The sequence below is a fragment of the Eumetopias jubatus genome, unplaced genomic scaffold (genome assembly GCF_037043125.1).
Source record: "Eumetopias jubatus isolate StellerSeaLion01/CBP00866 unplaced genomic scaffold, mEumJub1_p1.0 scaffold_3, whole genome shotgun sequence".
Taxonomy (NCBI): Eukaryota; Metazoa; Chordata; class Mammalia; order Carnivora; family Otariidae; genus Eumetopias; species Eumetopias jubatus.
The window spans coordinates 80,276,925-80,303,050 of NW_028274809.1; the positions used below are offsets into that span (position 1 = coordinate 80,276,925).

The 26,126-nt window shown below is 40.8% G+C and overlaps 1 protein-coding gene across 2 annotated transcripts; it reads right to left on the minus strand.

The window, feature by feature from the left end:
* Positions 1-310: 310 nt before the first annotated feature.
* Positions 311-25,850, minus strand: LYPD6 (LY6/PLAUR domain containing 6). 2 transcript variants are annotated; one of them, XM_028113032.1, is made up of 4 exons: positions 25,733-25,850; positions 17,316-17,414; positions 2,440-2,570; positions 311-478 (listed from the first exon to the last, which is right to left on the minus strand). In XM_028113032.1, exons 1-4 carry the CDS (start codon positions 25,848-25,850, stop codon positions 311-313), a joined length of 516 nt encoding a protein of 171 aa, XP_027968833.1. The 2 variants fall into 2 exon arrangements, with proteins under 2 accessions (XP_027968833.1, XP_087878279.1); XM_088022153.1 differs by having other exon boundaries at positions 2,410-2,570.
* Positions 25,851-26,126: the final 276 nt, after the last annotated feature.

Below are 26,126 nucleotides of genomic sequence, written 5' to 3' on the forward strand. Positions count from 1 at the left end.
GTCTTCCAAATTAAGAGCCTCAGATCTCAATAAAAATGCAGAACTATTTCCTGGAGTGAAAAGACAGGTTTGTGGTATAAAACTCAGGGTCTGTTTTGGCGGCAGGCTGGCTTTGATGAGGTCCTGGACTTGAAATGACTACCCTGAAGCAATGCTTGTTCCTCATGACAGGTGGAAATGCCTGGCTGTGAAGACATCTGTGAGTGTCATGGTTTCGCATGTGTAACTATTGTCAAGCCAACGACTCATGCATGACCATGGACCATGGTGATCCCCATGGATTGCTACTATACATGGCGCATCGCAGCTGCTATAATGTGAGTCCCAACCACACCCACAAGCAGGACACTATCACTGACATGCAGTGTGGGTGCCCAATTGTCTGATTTATGGGTGACGTTGTGGCAAATGTGGCATCAGTTTCATTTCGGGGGAGTGGCAAGTTACAGATATTTCCTTCACAACAGGAAGTGCAGACCTGAAAGAAAGGAAGAGAAACAGAAGGCTGATGAGAAGCTGGCAGATCTTGGAAGGAGACAAGGATTTTGGAAGGAACGGTCTCCCTCACAGTAAGACTGAAATGACAATTACCTGTTCCACAAAAGAGGCACCAACCCTGCATTCAAGGAAGTGGGATGAAATTTCATCTGGAAGCAATGTGGTCAACTTGAAAACCCCCTGGACTAAGCTTCAAGGAACATGAGTTCTGTTTTTGACATCCCTCTAGGTGGTTATTACAGGGTTCTACAACCTTCCTAGGTCTCAGCTTTTCTATGTGTGAAATGGGGATTATAATACCCTACAATCTCAAAGAAACCCCTTCTGACTATTTGAAGAAGCTGTTCAGAGGGTAAACTTTCACTTGCCAAATTTCCATAGTGTAAGTGAAGTGGAAACAACCCAACTTAAACTTAACTATTTACTTTCATTAGAACTGTCTACATAACTACCACCATTCTTGTGGGAGAGTTAAAGTTTGGAGGGTTTTCATTAATGCAATCATTCCTGCATTATACTACTTTATTCAGGGACTGTAAGAAAGAAAGAAACCTAAAGGATTGTTGGCTGAAATTATTTTGGGCCATGGCTACACAGAGTACAGATCGGTAGCTTCAGCACCACCTGGGAGTCTCTTAGAAATGCAGAATCTCAAACCTCACCCCAACTTTAGCGAATCAGAATATGCATTTTAACAAGATCCCCAACTGATCTGTATGCACAGTAATATTTGAAAAACTCTCTGGGGTGGTCAATATCCTATTCAGTCATTATCCTGCAAGGATTTGAGGCTGGTCACAGTTGACTTGGGCTAGGAAGACATTATAATCTTGAGGAGAGAAACTGAAGGTCAGAAGTGAGCTTGAATTCTCTCTGTCAGACATAATTACCAGCTCTGTGACCTGAGCACATGACGTCACTTCTCTGATCTTTAACTTTATCCACGGTGAAGTAGCCACAACGAAGCCTGAGAGCCAGGCTTGCTAGGAGTGTGGCGGGGAGTGAGGTAAAACCCTTGAGTTTACCTTTTATATTTCAAACCAGGATCTGCAGATCATATTTTAAAATTGAATTCTTAGTGTATTTCACTAAGTGTACACTTAGTGTATTTCAAGTTGCTTGAAAATTGGGTGTCTTCTACTAAATGCCACTAAACATGGCATTCCAGGGTTTTGAGAGTAGAAGTTGCCTCCGACCACCAGGAAGGCAGCCTGATGGGGAGAAGCGAGCCAACTCCAAATAAAGGCCAAGGCCTGATACGTAAGATTATATGTGGGGCCAGCTCTGAACAGCCAGCAGGAGATCAGGGGCATTCCCCTCTCCAACCACAGTCAGGCTGCCTTTCTCTGGTCCTTTATATTCTCCTTCAAGGCTGCACTTGAAGTTCATTTTACGCTCAATGCCTCTGTATAGGCACCGGATGGAGTTTAAGTGGAGTAAACCCACAAGGAGATGGTTCTCTGATCACCTACTGAAATGATTCAGGAGCCAATGGATGCCTTCCCCAAGTCAGCATTCCAATGAAGACACGAGCCTCACTTCACAGACAGTTATCAAAGCTAACCTGCTGCGGCCATCCTCAGCTGAATGAATTGTTGCTACATCTGCAATGCTTTACCATTGAGGACATAACTGGTCCCTCATTCCTCTTCCTTCTGGTGGCTTTATTACTTTCTTCTGAGTAAAGAAAGGGCTTACAATAATTTTCAATACCCTCTTTGTGTTGTGTTTACATAATTTATACTGGTTTTCCTATGCTCTGGTATAAATTTATCCTCTTAGAGCAAACCGGAAAGGAGAATCTTCACATAATGCTATATTAAAGACAGTCAAAAGCCAGGCTACTTTGGGGAGTGCGAATTTGCTCATGAGCTCTGGCACGCATCTGCAGTGGAGGAAGGCTGACTATGCTGTACCCGTCACTTGCTTTGATGCCCAGACCTTGTGGCCTTCATGTTCAGAATCTCTGCAGCCAGTGGACAAGCACTCTTCCAGTGGAACGCAGCGTTTGGTGACAGAGATGCTGTTTCCCGTGACTTCCATTGTATGCTGAGTGTAGCAGTATCTGGTCTCTGTCAACAGAGAAAATATGTTTCAGTTGAGATGGGAAATGTTAGCCCAACCTGCCTGGAAGGGAAACAACAGGAGTGTCAACACTACAAGTCCTGAAGAGATTTAACAGCACATGAGATGTACACTGTGTTGAGTTTATGTCCAGTCCCAAAGAAGTCCTTGGAGAGATGCACTTCACTGCGGTAGGAGGAGAGCGTTCTGAAGAATACTGGTCTCTCTGCCTGTCGTCATCCCCAGAAGCCAAGATATAATGGTATCATTCTTTGCCTTTCAAAAAAATTTTGCCACTGTATTGATTTTTATTTTTAGGGGACGAGAGGTTTGGAAGGATGATTAGGATGTGAGAATCGCCAATTTTCAGGAAGACAAAGGGCTGAAAAAGTTCAAAGAATACAGGTTAAAAAAAGAAGTTAGGCAGGTAACAGTGGTTTTCAAGGAGTTAAAAGACTATAGCTGATGCTGGAGTGTGTGTGTGTGTGTGTGTGTGTGTGTGTGTGTGTGTTTTGGAAACAGCTATTCCCTTGTAAGGGCTGAACAATTAAAAATAGATTCATTTTATCTTCAGAAAATGACTTTATCCAAAAGAAAGAACTTCTTGACAATGAGCATAGCTGGATCCTAGAATTTAATCCAGGTGAAGGTGTTGCAAAACTGAGGAGCATCATTTCTCCCTAGTATGATTTCTAGGATGGCAGATGTAGACGGACCATGACATAAGTTTCTAGACATCCCTCAAAATCTTAGGAATCCAAAAACTTAAGATTTCTTCTAAACTACCATGGAGAATTTTTCTACTTCTAATTTAAAGACTAAAGAAAAATGGCTTTGTCAAAGTAATTCTTTAAGGCCTCTAGGCAGTGTTCAGCTTTCTAAGCCTGGGATTTAGGAGAATGTTCCTGCTCCACTTTCAGATTGAAAAAGAAAATGAATAATTCTTAAGAAATGTCACTGAGCTGTTTTTCATCCATATCTTGGATTCAATTTTGCATGCTTTATACATTTTGGATATTTAGTGGCTAATATGAAATTATGACTTTCTATGATATTATTTATTAGGCAATAAAAATTCCCCCACCAGATTCGGTCACAATTTTGGCAGCTTTTAACCAAAGTACTAAAGTCCAAAGAAGGAAGCTTAAGAATTTTAGGCCCTGAGGATGAGCCAACCGGAAAGAGAGGTCTGTACCACACTGACACATCTTGGGAATCATGAAAATTCAGGGTTTTAACAATCTCCCTAAACAGGAACCTGACAGGAACCTGAGTGGCCTCTGATTGAATCTTACCAAGGACAGAGATTTCCCTAATGATTATACTACTGGGGGGTGTACCTGGGCTGAATTTGGTCAATGCCGTCCCCCAAATGCTTTCCCCACACTGCACCCTGACCAGAATTTTGTCAGTGGGAATCAGGTCAAGACAGCCCTAGCTAGCTCAGGGTCCTGGAGAGCTCTTTGGGAGTGAAGTAAGGCCACCCTATGAGCTCACAGGAAAAGTTGAAAGTTTTGCACCTGGCAATGATTCTCTCAAAGTCCTAAAATATTTTAAAATTGGAGTGATTGTTTTTCCGATGCAGAGGAGGTAGAAGATCTCTGATTTTTTAAGCCTGTGACAGGTTTTAACACATGGAGACTGGTAGCCTGAGAGATTTACTTCTCTCAGGGTTTACTTCTTTGGTATCAGACTTGGACATTTATGGTCATGATAGGTACACCTTTCCCACCCCATCCCACCTTCAGATGTTCAAGAAAGCAATAAAGACAGGAATGCTCTTATCTCCTGTCTCCTCTTCATGCAGAAAACCAGGAGTAGATGCCAGAGGTTTTATTGCTCCAAAGGTAAATCTGAGTAGGTAAGATCATACATTTATGGAATAAGTAAACCATTACGTGGTTTCAGTTTTAGAAATTGGGCTTGTCCCCCAAGTATTAAATTCTCTTGTCTTAAGTAAGCCTCGAATAACAATTGGTGAACTTGCTATAACTATTTTTTGTTCTTACTTTTGTGTCTATAATAAGCTCTCTTTTTATTAATTGGAAATTTATTCCACTGTAAAGATAACAACATATGAGCTTTTTTTTTTCAGGGAAAATATGTGAAAGTCCAGTACCTAATAAGCTAATTCTTGCCATCCTGGGGAGAGAAAAATGATCTGCGATGAGGCTAAATAAAGAATTTTCTTGCACTCACCAAATCTAACCCATGAAACAAAGATATTTTGAGAATACCCCATTACTTCCAGCAGCAGCTATCCTAGATCTGAAGCGTTAATCCATTCCACTTCTTATCTTACAGAACCCCTAGGTGAGTTATGAAATGTTAACATAAAAAAAAAAAGGTTCTACAGTTAAATAAGTTTTGGAAATATTCAAATAAAGTTGAACAGGTTTCTTTAGGACACAACTTAGGAGAGCCTTGAATATGTATTGTGATCTCCAAGGCGGGTGGGGGGTGGGCAGGTAGCATTTCCCAAGCAAGACGAGGTGGACCACATGTGGCTTATCACTGGGCTGTAGAATTGATAAAAAAGGAGTTTCAGCCACAAAGCGTTGCGCTCCATGCATTCTGAATAATCCTTGGGTTAGTAGTGAGGTTATATGAGAATCAAGCCTGCTGATAACTTCACACTAAAAGGATTTCAAAGGCTTTTATCTGAAAGATAAAAGATGGATTTGAATTTCTACCAGGTTAGTTTTGGCCTCTAACATCTCATATTCTGCAACTGCATGGTATTCCCAGAGGTGATGAAACAAAAGTCTTTTACTGTAAGACTCACATGCATGCAACTGAAAGCAGAACTGGGTATAAGAGAGCTTAATCGACTAGTGGAAAACACAAAATACATAATTTTTCATGAAATACATACACACACACACACACACACACACACAGAAATTTCATAACCTAGTTCTGAAATTTAAAAAAAAGGTTCAAAGCTAAAATATAAATTTCCATTTACCCACCAATATTCAGTTTCTAATAATGGAAGCTGTATTTAAACAAAATATACACCAAATGATTTGAATTAAAAATGACCAACTCTCTGGGAAAAGGCTTTCTCACCGCTCAGTTATTCCCTTTGGGTCCACTAGTTTTGTTATTTTTACAAACATCTGTAATGATTAAAGTGATGCTAGAGAACCATTCACCATGTGTTAGAAAATTAATGGGAGGAATATAGCTTTAATCATAGTACTTCAAATGATATTGAAAAAATAAGTCTAGTGGCAGCTGCCGGCACAGTCCCAGCCTGATTCTTGACTGTGCCCTCACCCTTCACATCCAGCTCTGCCCCTTCCAGGTCCTCCTCTGCAATGACTCTTTGCCTAAGTGTCCAGCTGGATGCCCTTCGCCCATGTCTGACCCCAAAGATTGTCTTTGCAGCTCTGGGATCTACTATATATAACGTCCTCTGCGTGCTTCTCCTGGGCTTCAGAGTTTTGTCTTCTAGATTTTCTCCTGCATTTCTGGTCTCTTCCTACACTTCCCTTAACCTGAATGTTGATACTCTCCCATGTTCTGTTCTTGAAACTCTTCTCACTCAAGTGACTTCATTCAGCCTCTGATGACATTATCTTCGGTCTGATACTCTCTCCCAAACTATAGAACAAATCTGCAGCTATCTCCTGGACATTGCCAGCAGCACCTCACACCTCATGTAGCTCAAACAAATCAAATTCCCCCCATCTGTTTATCTTCCTGTGTTTATCTTAGGAAGGGACATCCTGAGATGTGGCACCTCCAACTTGGACTAGGATATTCAGAATCAGCTCAGATTTCTCTTTCCAAGCTGGGTGTCTCCAAGTCCCCTGAATTGTCTCCATTATCCATCTAATCTTTCTGTTCCATTTTCCATTTTCCCAGTGCAGGACCTCATCATTTCCTGTCTCCTTTGTCTCTGACTTCTCTCCTTTCTAATGCAGGTGCCGGACAAGCGCCAGATATGTTACTGAAACCAAGGTCAGATCATGCCTCTCACTGTCTATGAGAGCCTGAGTGAACCCTACCTGTTAAGGATCCCTGGATGCATACTGCTAGGTTTATTTAGCCTACTGGAGTGGCCAGTAGGTGATGCATTGCTTTCTCCCGGCTCCTAAAGCTGTGTGTCAAGAGCGTAAGAGTAACTTTGCTTCCCTGCTAAAGGAACCGATTACATTTATAACTCACATCTTGAAACTCAGCACTTGTTATTATTCAATGTTCCCCCTTGATCTAGGACCAGACTACCTCATCATTGCTTACTGAATACCTTGAGACACCACATTACATCTTTTGACCATTCTTCACACCAAAATTTCCCCCCATCTTCTGCTCCTGGGAACCTGTTCTTCAAGGTTCAATCTAAATGTGATGAATTCTGTGAAACCTTCCTTGATTTTCTTCCAACCAGGTTCACAGACCTTCTTAGTTTCCTCATTTGGTATGTCTGGCTTTCCTTCTAAGTCAGAGTTTCTCAACATTAACACAATTGACATATATATGTATATATATATTTTACTGTTTGATTTTTTTTAGTTAGTGTTTTTATTATTTTGAGATAATTGTAGATTCACATGAGCTTGTAAGAAATAATACAGAGGGATCTCATGTACTCTTCACCCACTTTTCCCCAAATGGCAACACACTGCAAAACTATGGTATAGTATCACAATCAGGATATTGACATTGCAGTCAAGACACAGAGCATTTCTAACTCCACAAGGATCACTCATGTCAACATTTTATTTTCACACCCTCATCCCACCTTCCCCCAACCCCTCCTTAGTCCTTGGTAACTACTAATCTGTGCTCCATTTCTATCATTTTGTCATTTTAAGGATGTTATATAAATGGACTCATACAGCATGTAAACTTTTGGGGTTAGGCATTTTTACTCAGCCTTATTCACTTGAAAGTTATCTAGATTGTTGTATCAACAGTTTGCTAACTTTTAATCCTGAGTAGTATTCCATGCTATGGATGTACCAAGGTTGGTTTAACCATTCACACATTGAAAGGGTATCTAGGTTAGGGATATTATTAATAAAGCTGCAATCAACACTTGTATAAAGGCTTTTGTGTGAACATAGGTTTGTATTTCTCTGGGATAAATGCTCAGAAGTGGAATTACTAGGTTATACGGTAGGTGCCTGTTTAATTGTTTAAGGAACTGCCATACTGTTTTCAAGAGTAGCTGTGCCATTTTATACTCCCACCAACAATATGTACATGATCTAGTTTCTCCTAATTCTTACTGGTATTTGATGGTGTTGCTATTTTTTTTTTTAATTTTAGCCATTCTGATAGATGTATAGTGATATATCATGTTTCTAATTTGCATTTTCCTAATGGCTAATGATGTTGAACATGTGCTTATTTGCCATCTATTTATCTTTCTTGGTGAAATATCTATTCATGTTTTTTGTCCTTTTCTTTTTTTTCCCTCTGTGTCCCGTTTTTTTATGGTTTTGCAGAATTTCTGTCCTTTTCTTATTTTGTTTTTTACTATTGTGTTTTAAGAATTCTTTATATATTTTAGATACTAGTCTTTTGTCAGATATTTGATTAGCAAATATTTTATGTCAGTTTGTTGTTTGTCTTTTCATCCTCTTTACAGGGTCTTATGTAGAACAAAAGTTTTTAATTTTGATAAAGTCCAGTTTACCATTTTTTCCTTTTACGGATCATGCTTTTTTTTTTAATCAAGTCTAAGAACTCTTTGCCTACCCATAGATTTCAAAGATTTTCTCCTCTGTTTTTTCCCTAAATGTCATACAGTTTTATATTTGGCATTTAAGTCTATGATTAATTTTGAATTAACTTTTGTAAAAGGTGTAATACTTAGGTTGAGGTTCATTTTTTGCCCATGGATGTCCAAATGCTCCAGCACACTTGTTGAAAAGGCTCTTTCCTCTAGTAGATTGGATTCTGCATCCTTGTCAAAAATAAGTTGGACATATTTTTGAGAGTCTTTTTCTGAGCTCTCTGTTATGTTCTATTGATCTATGTTCTATCCTTCTGACAATATCACTGTCTTGATTACTGTAACCATATGAGAAATCTTGAAAGAGGGTAGATTGGTACCTCCCACTTTATTCCTTTTTCCAAAATTATTTCAGCTATTCTAGTTTCTTTTTTATTAATATTTTTATTATGTTATGTTAATCACCATACATCATTAGTTTTTGATGTAGTGTTCCATGATTCATTGTTTGCGTATAACACCCAGTGCTCCGTTCAGTACGTGCCCTCTTTAATACCCATCACCAGGCTAACCCATCCCCCCACCCCCCTCCCCTCTAGAAACCTCAGTTTGTTTCTCAGAGTCCATCGTCTCTCATGGTTCGTCTCCCCCTCCGATTTCCCCCCCTTCATTCTTCCCCTTCTGCTATCTTCTTCTTCTTCTTCTTCTTTTTTTTTTTTTTTTGGTTAACATATAAGGTATTATTTGTTTCAGAGGTACAGGTCTGTGATTCAACAGTCTTGCACACTTCACAGCACTCATCATAGCACATACCCTCCCCAATGTCTATCACCCAGCCACCCAGCTATTCTAGCTTCTTACCTTTCCATATAAATTGTATAATAATCTTGTCTATAACTACAAGAAATTTTGCTAGAAGTTTGATAGGAATTGTGTAGTAAAACCTGCATATAAATTTGGAGAACTGACATTTTTACTATGTTGAGTTTTCAATTCATGAACATGGAAGTCTCCATTTACTTTTCTCTGAATTCTTTCATTAGTATTTATGATTTTAGCATACAAGTCTTGCATATGTTTTATTAGATTTACCTTGAAGTATTTAATTTTTTGAACAATTGTAAATGGTATTATATTTTTAAATTCAATGGCCATATGTTAATTGATAGTATATATAAGTACATTTGAATTTTGTATGTTAATCTTAGTATCTTGTGACCTTGCTGAACTTACTAGTTCTAGGAGTTTTGTGTAGATTTGTTGGAATTTTCTACTTAGAAAATCGTGTCATCTGTGACATGGGACAGTTTTATTTCTTCCTTTCCGATCTGTATGCCTTTCATTTCCTTGCTTTATTGCACTGGGTAGAACTTTCAGCATGAAGTTGGATAAGAATGGTGAAAGTGACATCCTTGCCTAGATCTTGAGCTTACCAGGAAAGTATTTTGTCTTTCACTAGTAAGTATAATGTTTGCTAGGTTTTTTAAAATAAATATTCTTTATCAAGTTGAGGAAGTTTCTCGCATGTTGTTTTTCTGAAAGTTTTTGATCATGAATGGTGCTGAATTTTGTGAAGTGCTGAATTTTGTGAAACGCTTTTTCTGCCTCAGTTGATATTAACACGTGATTTTATTGTCTTTAGCCTGTTAATACTGTGGATTATACTGATTGATTTTCAAATATTGAACCAGCCCTGCATCTCTGAAATATATAGCCACTTGGTCAGGCTTATTTTTAAATATTGCTAAATTCTATTTGTTTAATATTATATTAAAGATGTTTTTGACTATATTCATAAGGAATATTAGACTGCAGGTTTTTGTTGTTGTTGTTATTGTTTTTGGCACTTAGTCTGGTTTTAGATTCAGGGTAATTATAGATTCTAGATAAATTGCACAACAAAGTAACTTAGATTAGGTGGCTTAAAGAGCAGAAATTTATTTTTTCACAATTCTGGAGGCTGAAAGTCCAAGTTCAAGGTGTCAGCAGGGTTGAATTCTTCCGAGGCCTCTCTCCTTGGCTCACAGATGGGCAACTTCTCCCTGTATCTTTACATGGTCTTTCCTCTATGTGTGTCTATGTCCTAATCTCCTCTTCATAAGTGAGCCTGAATTACCACTTTACGGACCCTATCTTCAAATATAATCACATTCAGAAGTACTGGGGGTTAGGACTTCACATGTGAATTTTGGGGGGAAACATTTGAGCCTATAACAGGATCCTTGGTGGTAGAGATAGTAACCAAAAACAGTCATGTAAGGAGCCTCTGGGCTGTCAAAAATAATCAATTTCTTAATGAGGGTGCTGCTTCCATAATATGTTCAATTTGTGAAAATTCATCATGCTGTTCACTATTCTGTGTATGTCACACCTCAATTATGAGTTCAGTAAAACGGAAAGTGAAAGAAAAAAGAATCCAAGGTAAAAGAAAATAGACTTATGAGAAGAACGACCTACAAACTGAGTTGCAGATAAGCTCAATTATTTAAAGTGTACACCAATTAGGAATTATCACATGGTTTCTGGTATCCAGGCATCTGACTAATCTCTTGACTTTCCTGATCCTATCAATTACTCTCCACAGGCCCCTAAAAGACACTCTTTTTTTTTTTAAGATTTTATTTATTTATTTGAGAGAGAGAGAGAGAGAGAGAAGGAGAGACAGTGAGAGAGTATAAGCGGGGAGGAGAGGGAGAAGCGGGCTCCCCGCTGAGCAAGGAGCCCCATGTGGGGCTCCATCCCAGGACCCTGGGATCATGACCTGAGCGGAAGGCAGACGCTTAATGACTGAGCCACCCAGGCGCCCCAGACACTCTTCTCTTTTCTTGCCCCAAGTAAAAAATTCTTCAAGGCAGAAATGAAAAATAAATGAATACTTATCAATCTGATTGAGTCATAAGTGTCCTCCTTTACCCTATAGTTGGTACCTCCTGAAGAAACTGCCACACAGATACTTTCCTGGTTTTTGTTTTTGTCTTGTCTTTAAAAAAATAATAATCATCATCGTCCATACCCCCTAAGGACAGGCAACATGTTAAGGTGAGGAAACTGTGTTTTAAAGCAAATCACTGAAATTCAGAAAGCTATGTGCTTATTACCAGACAAAGGCCAAAAAGGTGGTTGGGAAGGTATGTCAAAGTAGTGAGGATAAACAGGACCTTACCGTGAACAGTAGTTCAAATAAAAGTGATAAGACAAAAGCATCAAACAGATGCTTCCTATCTGAGGCAATTATGTTAATAGAAAATACTTGGGCAAAACCATTGTGAATTGAGGTAGGTTAGATGATTTCAGGGTGTCAAAAGAAAATCCATCTTGTTTAGGCTGATAGAACTTGAGTTAAAAATTACTGGAAAAGTTCTAATTAAAGAATAAATCTGGGAATTACAATGCTAGCTGAAATGAACTAGCTTGTACCTTCTTACCAAGAAACAACAGAATAAAATTACAATAGCCAGATAAAATTAAAGCAACAGACATCTGTGTGGAAGCACAGATGAGCTACCCAGGCAGACAGGATTTGAAGAGCGAGATACCAGTGGAACGAACGACACGCTGAGTTGAGCCTGACGTTCTATACCTGTTCTCCCCTCAAGGCACTTGCGGACTCCAAAGTTGTACACGTGGAGGCTGAGAAGCCGAGCCCAGAGCCCTGCTGAGGGACAGAGAAGCTGAGCAGAGCCTTGGTCACTCTCAAGGGATTTGGGAGGCACAAACGGGAATTCAGTAGAAGCAGGGTAGCCAGGAGAGAAGGGAAATGCAGAGAAGTAAGGCTGGCAGTCTGAGTACAGAATTCTAGGATGGTGGTTATTTACTTCCAGTGCCTTAAAAATGTCATGCTGTTAACTTCTAGCCTCTATTGTTTCTATCAACACTAAGCATTGGCAAGGTTGTGCAGCAACTGGTACTCTCAGGCACTGCCGGGGAGAGCATACCTTGGTCCAGTCATTCTGGAAAACTGCTAGGTAGTATCTGGTAAGGCCAAACCATGCATACCACGTGCCCAGCAACACTCCCCAACCCGGGATAGACCTTGCGGAAATTCACACATACACGTACCAGAACACATGTACAGGAATGCTCATGACATTCAAAAACGAGATAATCCAAATGTCCATCGAGAGTGGAATGGATGAATTTTAGTATATATACACCTATGAGAATAATTCTGTGGCTCATAAAAACAAGGATGACTCTCACATACAAAATGTGGGAAAGAAAGGAATACATTCTGTGATTCCATTTATATATAGCTCAATGATAGTAGTCATAATTGTGTTACCTCTGGGAGAGGGGTGTAATGACTGGGGGACCCTAGTGGCCTTCTGAAGTTCTGTTACTTAACATGGGTGACAGACACACAGCCTGTTCACTTGGTGAAATTTCAATGAGCTCAGCACCTATGATCTATTCACTTTCTGGAATGGATGTTACACTTTAATTTTAAAATTTTTACTTTAAAAACATTTAGCAATATGACAAGAAAGATCACCTAAACATCACTTCATTACATAGAAGCCAGGAGTGTCAGATAACATATAGCCAATACCCTCTGTAGATATACAAATGAACTCTCCTGAATGTAAGGGAAATTCTAAGGGCCAACGTAGGTTCTGAGTTTCCTACCCAGGATGGAGGTGGGGGCTGGGAGGTGTTCATAGATGGACTATAAGAAGATGTGAAGCCTGGGGTCTTCACAGGGTTTAGAGCTAGAATAGATACCCCTATAGAATGGTAGAAACCTTGAAAGGCTATATCCTATTGCCTAAAAGAGAAAAAAAGCAACCACTGTAGGTAAAGTAAAATAGAAAGGCTATGTGTCTCAGCCTGGGTTCCAACTGAAAGAAGTCGACAATAAAGCGGTCTTTCCTGAAAATTTGTAACCAGGGGGCTTGTCTTCAGTTATGCGGGGGACCACAGTTATATTAACAGATATGAAAAGAGTCACCCAGTGTCATGTCCAGCTTTTTCTTCACTTGCACAGAAAAACTGTGAGCAGCACAGAAGCTGGCGCCTAAAGGATACGTGTCCCTCTATCTCAAGATTTCTCCTGGTCTGATTTTGCATCGGCAGTAATATCAAGTGGAAGATTTTGCCTTCAAGGGAGGCATCTGCACTTCATAATCAAGAAGAAACATAAAAGCCTTGGCTGCTTAGGCATCCTCCACAGAATGAGCCTTTTTGAAAACTGTAATGTTTTTGACTTGACATTTAAACCCACAGATTCTTAATGAACATTGAGACAGCCCCTCTCTCAAGGTTTTTAAGCTTGCACACAGGCAAAACCTTTGAATCTGAATGCATACTCTTAACTCTTGTTTTCTTTCACCAGTTCCTTTAACTGGTCCCTCATGTAATATGATTTCAAGATCCTTTCTGACTCTAGTTATTGCCCAGGAAGTGCTCGGAGACCAAAGACTAAAGAGAAGCCAGCCAAGTGAAGCAATAAGAGCCAGCCATGGAGGGCTCTTAAATTCTCCTGTATGGTAGCAGGAATCTGTAAATGCCAGAGGCAATAACAAAGTGACAGAGAAGAAAATACCTACACAACACACATTTCCAAGGTAAGAGTGATAGGAACCTGAGTGAGCTAGAGGAGGCTGGCTGATGCCACCATTGCCCGACAGAGTGATTCTAGTTAGGACAAGGCTTTCTTGATGCTTATTTTGCCAAATGATGATTCATGACAAGTCTGTAAGCAAGCTTACCTCAGCTGCTAAAATACAATAGTCTCTGTGTATCTCCTTTTGAGTTCAGTTTTCAAAAATTCTTGAAACCCAGGTGATCCCCTAAGCAATTTGGAATGTGGGCTTATTCCATAGAGATAAGACTAAATACTTACATGAAATGGTTTTTTTCACTTTCAACAAGTTATTTTCGCATCATGTGATAATTAAAACCTAGCTAAACATGTTACAAAACAAAAACCTAAGAATATCACAGAAAGCCAGGATGTTTTTCCATAGCATCTACTGAGCTTCCCTTACTAAGCCTGTTGGTAGTCAATCCTATAGCTGCTTCACACTAATCATCAACAGAAAAAAAATAAATTTAGGGTTAATCAGTAGTTTTCAGTAGTTAGATACAACCCAGATTTTAATCTAAGAATTATGACGCTATTTTCATTTTGAGAAAAATCCGGAGAAAACCCAGAGGGAAAGATGGACGGCCCCTAGGAAGTGGGGCTGGTCAAGAAGGAAGCTAAGCGTGGCTCCATCTCTTCTCAGGTTACAGCTTTAGTCTCCACTCCTTCCCTGACAGGTTCAAGGCCCCCACAAAAAAAATCAAGCTACATTTCTTTGCTCCCGCTCTTCTCTGACATGAACTAGTTGCTACACCCAGTTTGGGTCTCTCTCCGTGCAGTGAGCACACCTGGGAATCCCGCCTCCACACCTTTGCTCTGAGTGACTTCCCCGAAGCCACGCCCTCCTTGACATTCTACTTCCGCTGCCCACTTCTGAGCTGTTGCCTCTTCCGGGTCCACGGCGCCGTCCCTAGCCACCTCAGCCCCCAAACAGCAACTGTTCCCATAAGCTCCCACAGCACTGAACGCCGTGCTTCATTTGGCGCTTGCTTTTGTCCTGATATTTTTGACATTTGATACGTTCAGATCTGATCTCCCCAGCTAACTGGGTGCTCCCGGAAAGAAGAAACCAGATTCCTGTCTTTCACTGTATAATCCCCCGAAAAGCCTGGCATGGTGGTTCTGTGTCATGAACCTCAGGGCATCACTTTCCATTTATCCTTATAAATTTAAGCACAAAAAGATAAAAGTGGGAGGAAAGAAGGGAAAAAGAGGAATTGTGTGAACACTGTGATTCTTTCAGAGAGCTGTACTTTGGAAGAACAGATTTTGACCTTTGAAGAAAGCACTAGAAGGGACTGTTCTCCCTTCCTGAGAGGAATTCAAGCAGAGTGCTACCGGTCACCTGTTTTTCCTTTGTGACAGGGATATACTTGCCCACCATTGGACTTGGACTGGGCCTCTGTGAAATCTGGCCCAAAGCCTGAGCACACCAGCTCACAATCCCTCCTTGTTCTCTGCATCCTCTCTGCTAGAGCAATGCCGAGAAAAGCACCGCCACGTGTCCTCTGCAGTACATCCAACTTGTGGCAACTGTTTCAAAAGCTAACCTACCACCTTTGTCCCTGCTGGAACCGTCCCAAAGGTTATTGGCTACACAAACAAACCATCCTGTTTTTGTCCAGAGTCACTGTTTACAATGGGTCTCAAATTTTGCTGCCTAAGTAGAATGACTCGGGGAGATTTCAGAAAGCCTTATGCTCAGCCACACCCCACACCATAAAGGATTTCAAAAATCCTTATGCCCAGCCACACCCCACACCATTTGAATCCCTGAGAATGGACACAGGCCTCAGTGTTTTAAAATCTTCCCCCGTGATTTCAATGTGCCACCAAGTTTGAGAAGCAGTGGTTAAACCAAGTCCATGAGCAACCTATCCAAATGTTCATTCTGTAGGGGTAATGTTAGAAAAATACTGTCTTCATCCAAAATACGCGTGTGATTGCAGAAGGCCCTGCAGACAGGACTTATCTTTGATTTACCGGGATGGTGGGATATCTAGCTTGTGATTAAGCCAAACTTCAGCATCTCCATGTTTTTCTCTTCCCTATGGTCATTTGGGACTCCATTAGCATCTCTACCTAAAGGTAAACAAGAGGAAATTGTTTGGAAATGACAACAGTATGTTTCACTTACTATTAGTGGGAGAGGAGCTCCCAGTGGTTCTGGCCCCTGACTGTTCGTTAGAATCACCTGTGATATTTAAATCCACCAGTGCAGGGCCCTGATCTCAGAAGATGCTGGTTCAAGTTCTGTAGAGTTGCAGTTCTTATCACGTGGTCTCCAGACCAGCAGCATCTGTATCACCAGGGAATTCCTTAGAAATGCAAATTCTCAGACTCCATCACAGACTTACTGAATCAGGAATGGGGCAAGAGTGGGGGCAGAAATCTGTTTTAATAAGCCCTCTAGGGAATGCTGATCATGCTAGAGTTTGAGGACCATTGGCCTAGGGAGGACATAGGTTCCAGCGAGTTTGAAGAGATCCACAGGCGTTTCTACTGGGGAGCCTAAGTGGAATTGATGGGTTAAATAGTACTGGCTTAGGCAGCTGACGGCTGTCTCTCAATTTCACTTTCCACCTTCTCCCGATGTCTAGTCCTCCATGGGAGACAGAGTGCCTTTCACGAGGGTGAGTGTAAGAGCTCCGGCATCATGTTAAAAAATAATAGATTTGGTTTAGGTGTACTCAGTCATTTCAATAACTGGATTAAACCATCAGCGAAACACATATAACTACCCAAACATTTGTCAGTAAAATGCTCTGTCCTCATCATCTCCCCATCAGATGGACTTCCCTCCAAAATTAAAAGCCAGTTAATAATGACTCTATAGCCAAATATAACTATCTTTTTTATTCAAGAGGATAAAAGAGATATGAATGTGAATGTGAAGCCTCTACTTCATTTTGGAATGGGCCTCTGGGTCAAAATTTCATGCTTCATTGGACATCCATCTCATCCTTCAAAAAGTACTTAATAGTTTAAAAAGCTCAGGGTTGTGTGTGTGTGTGTGTGTGTGTGTGTGTGTGTGTAATGATGCCTTTTAGAATTCTAGCTTTCATACACTCTCAGGATAGAAGCCTCTGGCAAGATATGTAATAAATGGGATCTTTATATGAACATCAATTCATACTTCACATAAAAGAAGTTACTATGCAATGACTAAAGCTTCAAAGAGTGGCCAACAGGCTGGTTGTTCTCCTCTTGTCCTACATTTGTCTGGGCCTGGGGGTGGGAAGGATCACTTAACCTCTTTTGGCGCTCCAATGATGCTTCATGAGAAAGGGGGCAATCCTAACGATTAGTTTATGTCTCTAAAAGCCTTTGATGATAAGTTGATGATAAAAGATCTACTCATAGCCTTAGACAAGAGAAGTGGTTGAGATTGCAAGCATGCCTCTATGTGTCAAAGTCAACAAGGCTGTTCACTCATGGGCAGCTCTGGGCACCCCAATCTGTCTACTGAGAGTTTACCTCGAGGACAGTAGATGTCTGGAGCCCATCGGTTGCACTCATAATTGTCTGCTGCCTTTTCACAGGTGAAACACTTAAATCCACCAGGATATGGTGTGGCTAGAAAAAGGATCAAGAAAAATGATTAATTTTTTTTAGACTGAGCACAGAATCCTGAAGTTAGACATTCTCATTTTTTAAAAAGGATTCTCAAAACAGCCTGCCTGGCAGTTTCTTAAAAAACTAAACATGTAACTACCATGACTCAGCAATTGCACTCTTGGGCATTTATCTCTGAGAAATGAAAACTAATATTCACACAAAAACCTGTATGCCAATGTTCACAGCGACTTCAACTGTAATAGCTGAAAACTGGAAACAATTCAGATGTTCTTCAATGAATGAATGGTTAAACACATGGTGGTACCTCCATTTTATGGAACACTAGCAATAAAAGTGAACTATTAATACATTCAACAACTTGAGTGAATTTCCAGGGAATTATGCGAAGTGAAAAAATCCCCAAAGGTTATATACTGTATGATTCCATTTACATAACATTTTAAAAGTGACAACATTTTAGAAATGGAGGAAAGATTAGGGGTTGCCAGGGGTTAGGGATGGCAGTGGTTGGGGGCAGGGTGAGAGGAAACTGGGGCGGAGGCCGATAGGAATTCTTGTGCTACTGAAACTGTGTAGTGTCTTGACTTGGTGGTGGCTATACAAACTTACGCATGTGAGAAAACTGTGTAGAACTAAATACACACACATACAAATGAACACAAATACAATTGGGGAAATCTGAATAAGGCAGGTGGATTGATTATACCAATGTTAATAACCTGGTTGTGATTTTATTCTATAGTTTTTAAAGATGTTACCATTGGGGGAAAGTGAGTGAAGTGAACATGGGATCTCCTTGTGTTACTTCTTATAACTGCTTATAAATGTACAATGATCCCCAAAAAAATTTCAATTAAAAATAGGCGCTCTAGATTTCCAATGATTCACTCTTACGTTTCAACTTATATAGACATGTCAGTATGTAAATATAAATATTAGGTTGAATCCTTAAAAATTTCCTTATGTTTGACCATTTTGGAACTACAAAAGCAGCCGTATCTCTGGTTCAATCGGATATTTTTATCTGGTTGACTTGACAGGGTTAAGAATTGCTAGAGATGGACACGGTGCCGGGGTGACTCAGTCGGTTAAGCATCTGCCTTTGGCTCAGTTCATGATCCCAGGGTCCTGGAATCGAGCCCCACATCGGGCTTTCTGATCAGCAGGGAGTCTGCTTCTCTCTTTCTCTCTCCCTCTGCCCCTTGTCACCGCTCATTCTCTCTCTCTCTGTCTCTCTCAAATAAACAAAATCTTAAAGAATCCTTAGAGATGGTAAGGATCAGCTAAGAAAAGAGTCTTCATTACCAAAATCTATGCTGTGCAGAGGTGACCCTCCCAAGAGCTGGCTCGGGCCCGTATCCAACATCCACGGGCAGCATGCTGAGGGCCCGTGCTGGATGTGGAGGCACTCTAGGCCTCTAGCTCCAGCCTGAGGGATGCACAATTCCAGGAAGCCCTTCCTAGCCCTCCCTCCCCACCCCTGAACTGCCCCTTCCTACCTTCTGAAGAGACTGTCCTCTAGGTACTTGTACATTTGCCTTCATTTATGCTCAGGCAGAGAGGTGTCTGGTGAGAGTCACGCTCTAGACTGTGCCCTGGGCCTGGTGGGCATTTAAGGATGAGCCCCCACCCAAAGAATGTCAGGGTGCCAGGAATGCCAGGGTGTCTCTGTCCGTTTCACTGACGTGCTTTTACATGCTGCTTATCAACTTAAGAGTTTTGCCTTTTATAAACAGAACTTTCATATTTTTTTTTTAATTTGTAAAATTACCTGGCCTCTTTGAAAACTACAGACACTCAAACACTTCATCTGCAGGACCAACTGTTCTCCCTCGCAGATGGCTGAGCCTGCATATCCCACTGGTGGAGATAATCATCTCAGGGTAAATTGCTTTGCCCACATGGAACCAATTAAGTATGTTATCAAAAATAAATGAAGGAGGAGGCATCAGCTTAAGGCCAAAATTATGGGCCAGCTTTAACTTTGATTTTCACCTTGCTTGTATTTGCTTGCAGCATGTCATGGAGCTGACTGACAATATCCAAGAAGCTGTCATGATCCAAACTCATAAACTGTCTAAAAAAGACAAGTAACTGGACCTTCTCAGAGGCCAACTATGTTCCTCCAAGAAGTTGGTGACTCAAATTCTTTTTTTTTAAGATTTTATTTATTTATTTAATTGAGAGAGAGAGAGAGAGAGAGAGGGACAGCGAGAAAGGGAACACAAGCAGGGGGAGTGGCAGGCAGAGGGAGAGGGAGAAGCAGGCTTCCCAACGAGCAGGGAGCCCGACATGGGGCTCGATCCCAGGACTCTGGGATCATGACCTGAGCCGAAGGCAGTCGCCCAACCAACTGAGCCGCCCAGGAGCCTGGTGACTCAAATTCTGAAACATAATGATCATGAGTGCACGGACTGCCTTAAAACGGAAAGCAGCTTAGACGGAGCCACATTTCCCAAGGAGGAAATTTCTCTATGGGGAGACACATTCTCCCCATTGTACAGTTATAACAAAACAGAAGTAAACTATTTTGTAAAACTACACACAAATAATGTTTATATCTCCACATCTTGCTGTCTAGATAGGTGGGTTACATTTGAATTGAAAGATTCTACTTAGATAATTACATGCCTGAAGAATTTAAAACAGGCTTTTTTTAAAAGATTTTATTTATTTGAGAGAGAGCGAGAGCACGCATGCGCATGAGTAGAGAGAGGAGCAGAGGGAGAGGGAGAAGCAGACTCTCTGGCTTAGCAGGGAGCCCGACGCGGGGCTCCATCCCAGGACCCTGAGATCATGACCTGAGCTGAAGGCAGACGCTTAACTGCGTCAGAGCCACCCAGGTGCCCTGACAAACAGGTTCTTAAATTTTAAAGCCACTCCATATTCTTATGGACACTCAAATTAGCTTATTTTGACAAATACTGTTACAGGAAAACCCATACAAAATATTTTAGGCAACGGTCCTATTGGGTACATGAAAAAACTAGTTTCACGTGTAATATGTAAGTCAGTTTAAAAGAAGAACTTTAAAACAGCTCATAAAATTTGAAGAATTATCAAAGTAAGAGTTTTGGGGGGAAAAGGATGTAAATGATTTGTCACAGAAAAGTATTTCTCAAAAAATTATCATCATATTCACCAAGGCTTATGACTGCAAGCTAGCCGTACCACTTCAGCCTGCATGATTAATTCACGAGAGCATCCAATTTTATCTGTCTGTCACTACAGCCAGTAAAACTTTTCGCTGGAATGTTGGATTAGTTATTCCTGGAAACTTTCCCATCAAAGAGATAAATTAAGAACTCTGAATGAAGATTGATGATCCAGCCACTACAAGAATAAACTTACTGAGAACCTTGCACTAATAAGTTGTAGTGTTCCCAAATTTGGATTATTTAATAGATCCTTCAAAATGATCTTTTGCAAGATAAGTGATACATTAAATTAAATACTGTTCTTACACAAGGAGGCCTGGACTCTGAAGTTAACCCAAAGTATACCAAAATTTAAACAGGAATATGAGCTAAAACATTATGGTAGCAAAATGAAGCTTTGTTTCACATCAGTTATCTCTGAATGTGTTTATCAGCACATATCGCTGACAATTAACCAAAGGATCTCCTTTTCAGTGAGTTTTACTTCCTATCTGTGTGAGTCTCAACCACAACTGTCTAATATTTGCTGATAGGAACTTTTATTTGCATCTTGGTTGGTAGTACTGATCAGTGAATAATCAAACTTTTCAGTAACAAATCTCTTCAAACAGACTCAGTTTTAAGTGGCTAATTATAGCACAATACCAAGTAAATGGTTAAATTCTTCCCTCTGGAAATATTTAACCAAAACTAAGGTCTACAGATGAGCAACTGTCTCCAGTAACTTGCTAATTGATACTGCATCTGATAAAGAAGTTCTTTTTTTAAAAGGAAGGAAAAAGGCTCCTAAGAGATGTGTTATTTTCTTCTTTGTTACTTCAAAGCATTACGGGGCAAGTAGAGTTTCAAATCATCGTGGCCTCAGCTGTGAATGAATCTAATTTGGCTCTTGATCACAGAGTTAATAAGCTTAGTATTCTGTATTTCAGGGCATAAGTCCTTGGTCCCTCAAGAGTAGGTGATTGTAAAGAAGAAAAGAAACGTCAAAGTGCCTAGTTACTTCCTGTAATATAATCTGTCCATTAGAGTCCCATGGTCAGACGTGGTTCAACCAACTATAATTCATTCGTAAGGCAATGGAAGAGATTTCATCTTTGTTTCCACCTCTTGGAACTTTTGCCTGGACAAAGGCCTTCAGTTATCAAAACTATGGTGAGAAGAGAATCTTGTTTTAAAATGCATGCTGCTACGTAAGGCATCCAAACTTGTTTTATTCTTGCCAAATTAATTCCCATTGTTTTGGAAACTGGATGCAAACCTAACATTTCTAGAAACCTAATAAAGTGAACTTCTTTCTGAGTCCATCTAGCAACAAAATATTGTCAGTATAACTTGAATACTAGGAACATATTTCTGACAGAAATGCATTTTCTAGTACCTTTCTAGAGAGTGCCCTTACCCACTAAGACTTACATAGTATAGAATTATGAAGAAACTTCGTTGGTTCACTATCTGGGCATAAGCAAGCCCCTTGCAGGGATATAGCTCTTTGTTCCACATGATTAAGGAAAGACTCAGAATATGCAACCAGAGGAAAACTGGCTTTCTCAGAAAAGGTTTCTATTATAAGTAAAGAAATGGAGGCCAAGAACAGGTTGCAACCACTTAGGATGTTAATTTCTGCTATCTCATCTGACGTCCGGAAACCAAATAAGTCACTCCATTTCTCTGAACACAAACTCCTGTTTTGAAGGTTTTATTGGTCTTTGGTATTTTAATCATAGGGTGGGAAGGAAATTCATCATTTTCCAGATGAAAAAGAAAAGAAAAGCATACAAATTATAGCAAAGAATGTTATTGAGGACAGTGCCTCAAGTTTGAAAGCCATAAAGTTGATTTTTTTTCAAAGGTTAGAAACTTTAAAACTTAGGGAACCAGGGGGTGCCTGGCTGGCTCAGCTGGTAGAGCATGCAATTCTTGATCTCAGGGTTGTGAGTTCTAAACCACATTGGGTGTAGAGATTACTTAGAAATAAAATCTTTAAAAAACAAACAAACAAAAAAAGAAAAATTAGAGAACCAGAGATCACAGGAGATTAGTCATGGGATGCTGAACTCTCCTCACCAGGCTTTCAGTCTCACCACACTTACGATCTCTGAGGGCTGTTTGCAGCCCAGAAGAAATGAGTTTGTTTGCCTAGTGTAGAAAACTCATGTGTCTTCTCAACATCTGTGGCATCAGTGATTTCTCCTTGGGTAGGTTCTGAGCGGTATCTAACATAAATGGAATCAGGCTCGCTCGCTGACCCCAAGAAAGTTGTTTGTGCCTCCATCTACAAAGTGAGGTGATTATATTAATAATTCAAAGTCAAAATAATCCCACTCTTCCCTCATCTATTTTTTTATGGCCTATGTTCTACAGAAACCTATTTATTTGTAGAGAGATCATTCCATCTAAACCCGGTCTAGTGGGTGCTGCTCAGGGGCAGAGGAACATGACCTTTTAAAGAATCAAAGTGTAAAAACAAGCAAACAAACATCAAAAACTTCTGAAATAGTGCAGAGAAATGTGAAGTAGGAACTGTTGACAGTAACTTCAATCCAGCAAGAATTTTTACTCCCCATGACCAGTTACAGAGACTCAGAACTCAGCCCAGAGCTGCTGGTGAATCATTTATGTGTAATCTAGCTTAGAAATGACATCTTCTAGCTTCCATAGCTCAAGATCATATCAGAAAACCCCACCAATTCTTTCTATGGGGAATTCTTTTTTCTTAAGACTTATTTATTTATTTTAGAGAAAGAGAGAACATGAGTGGGGGGGAGGGGCAGAGGAAGAGAATCTCAAGCTGAGTGCAGAGCCCAGTGTGGGGCTCAATCTCATGATCCTGAGATCAAGAGCTGAGCCGAAACCAAGAGCTGGCCGCTCAACCAACTGAGCCATTCAGGTGCCTTTATTTGGTGAATTCTTTTTAATCAGGCCATGGCCTTATTTAATTAACACAGGCTACATAAGCGGAACTTTCCTGCCACCTTCTAGAGAGCAGGGGTGATTGCTTCTCTGGCCTGGCAGAGCTCATCCTTCAGAGATCCCGTTTTGAAATGGACTTTTCAGATAGGGGTCCACTCAACCCTGGCACTGACCCACCACAACACTGGTGCAGGAGTGGTGTGTGTGTGTTTGTTTTATTCTTGTGCACTTAAATCCAATCCCCTGGACTTTCCTCCCCACCCTGTATGGACAATCACAGCCTCAGCGGAGGCCTGTTTTTCGGCCCAGTGACTACTGAGTCTATCACTGAAGCAGACAAAGAATCCCATAGAAACTGAAGGCTTTAGCAATCACAACTGAGACTGAAAGCTAGGTTTTTGTTCACCAAGTCTAATAAAAAAGCATGGCTCTTTGGAGGAAAGAACAAAATGCAATCCTAGAAAACAGCAAGTATCCAAGCACCTTCTTTTCATGATTACTAAAATTAACAGTCCCACAAAAACAAGGAGCCGGATAATCTTTCCACACAATTAACTAGAAGGCACCAGCCTTTACTGGTGAGAGTGTACAATAGCAGTAAGTCTGAAGGAACTATTTGCTGTCTGCCAAATGTATATTTGGAGTTAAAAAATTAGAGGGACATAGTTTCAGCAGCCTCAGTTTACCATCTAAGCCAATTACAACAACATCCTAAGCAACGAACATTCAATTGACTATTATATATGTGCCTAGTATCTTATGGATATTCTTTCTCATTCACAAAATAATGCAACAGGGTGTGTATTATTTCATCCACTCTAGAAATGTAGAACTCAACACTTAACAAAATGCCTCTAACATTCACTGAGCATATACTGTGTCTCATACTCTAAGTGCTTTGCACGCATTCCTTTATTTAACCTTCACAAAGTGAGGGAATTCTTTCTTTCTTTCCTTCCTTCCTTCCTTCCTTCCTTCCTTCCTTCCTTACTTCTCTCCCTCCCTCCCAGAAGACTGCAAAGCAGTTGAGTTAGCCACTGACCCAAGATCCAAGCCCCTGTGCATTCCATGGAACACCTCTCATCTAAACCAGAACACATACACATTAAATACTCTAACCACGTGGAGTCCCTGTGGCTGCCTCCATTTGGACTATAAGATCCTCAAAAGCAAGAACTCTTTGTTTTTTTTTAAGATTTTATTTATTTATTTGAGAGAGAGAGAATGAGAGATAGAGAGCACGAGAGGGAAGAGGGTCAGAGGGAGAAGCAGGCTCCCAGCAGGGAGCCCGATGCAGGACTCGATCCCCGGACTCCAGGATCATGACCTGAGCCGAAGGCAGTTGCTTAACCAACTGAGCCACCCAGGTGCCCAAGAACTCTGTTTTATTTGCCCTGACTCCTCCCATGTCTATCACAATGCTTGACACACAGTAGACACTCCAAAAAATGTTTGCTGAACAGAACATTTCAAAAGAGTAACATACCTCAAGGCAAATGCTAACGGTCAAAATATACCCAACATACCCGGCTCTCCCCACCACGGGGGCCATGCAGAAGACGACTCAAACAGAGATAAAAGAGAGAAGATAAATACAGAGATGGAGACCAAAAGAGGGAGTAAAACTGCTGTGTTTCCCAAAGTGCAATCCTAAGAACACCACGTAACAGAAGCACCTGTTTTTTTCTTTTGCTTTCAGCAAAAATTCATGGGTACAGTCCCAGATATGTGCAATCAGACATTCCAGGGAAGGGATCTGGGCACCAACGTTATTACGCACTCCCTAGATGATTCTTAAACACAGGAAACCAAAAGGGACAGGGAATAAGAAGTTGTGGGAGGCCAATCATGCTGAAACTGAGAATCAGAAGCACAGACAGGAAGACCAGCGATTATCTTGCCTCTCAAGGACTGATATTTGACAAATACCTCTGCCTGGGACATGCCAGTTCACTTTGATAACTGACTGAGAGCTGGCACAAGTTAAAGGGAAGGGTGTTCAGAATCAGAGCGACTGTGCTGGGAACAGAGAAAACAAGCCTTAACGATCTGCCTTGAAATAAAAAACAAAGGCCCTATAAAAAGGTGAGGGTAAAGCATACAACATCTTTGGGAGCATCTGCACCCCCCAATTCAATCAGCCAAGGTCTCCCCTGCATGGAAGGCTGACTTTTCCTGTCCATTTTCCAACTCACATCTTATTCAAAGTAAAGTCACACTTCTGCAGCAAAGAGAACGGAGTCTTACTTGAAGGATGGAGGTAGACAATGTCTTTCACTGTGAAGTCTCGCGATTGAGCAGCTTTCAGACAATCAGCCAGCAGGCTCAGGAACAGGAGCCAGGCCAGGGCAGGGCCAGGGTCCATGGCAGACCGAAGAGTCACTCATGCAGGGGGCCCGGGGGCCAGAATTTGGGACCACGGGAGGGAAGTCGCACCTGAAATATGAAGCAAGACTCATCTCAGTGTCCAACTCGAGGAAACCATGGGAGACTTGGCAGATCTCCTGTGCTGGGAGGATGGGCTCGGGGCAGACAGGGAGCCAAAGGCACAAGGAAGTGGGTAGACATGGAGAGAAGCCTTATGAACGGTGATTTCAGAGCATTTAGGACGTTCCAGCCCCAATCTATTCTTACTCAAGTA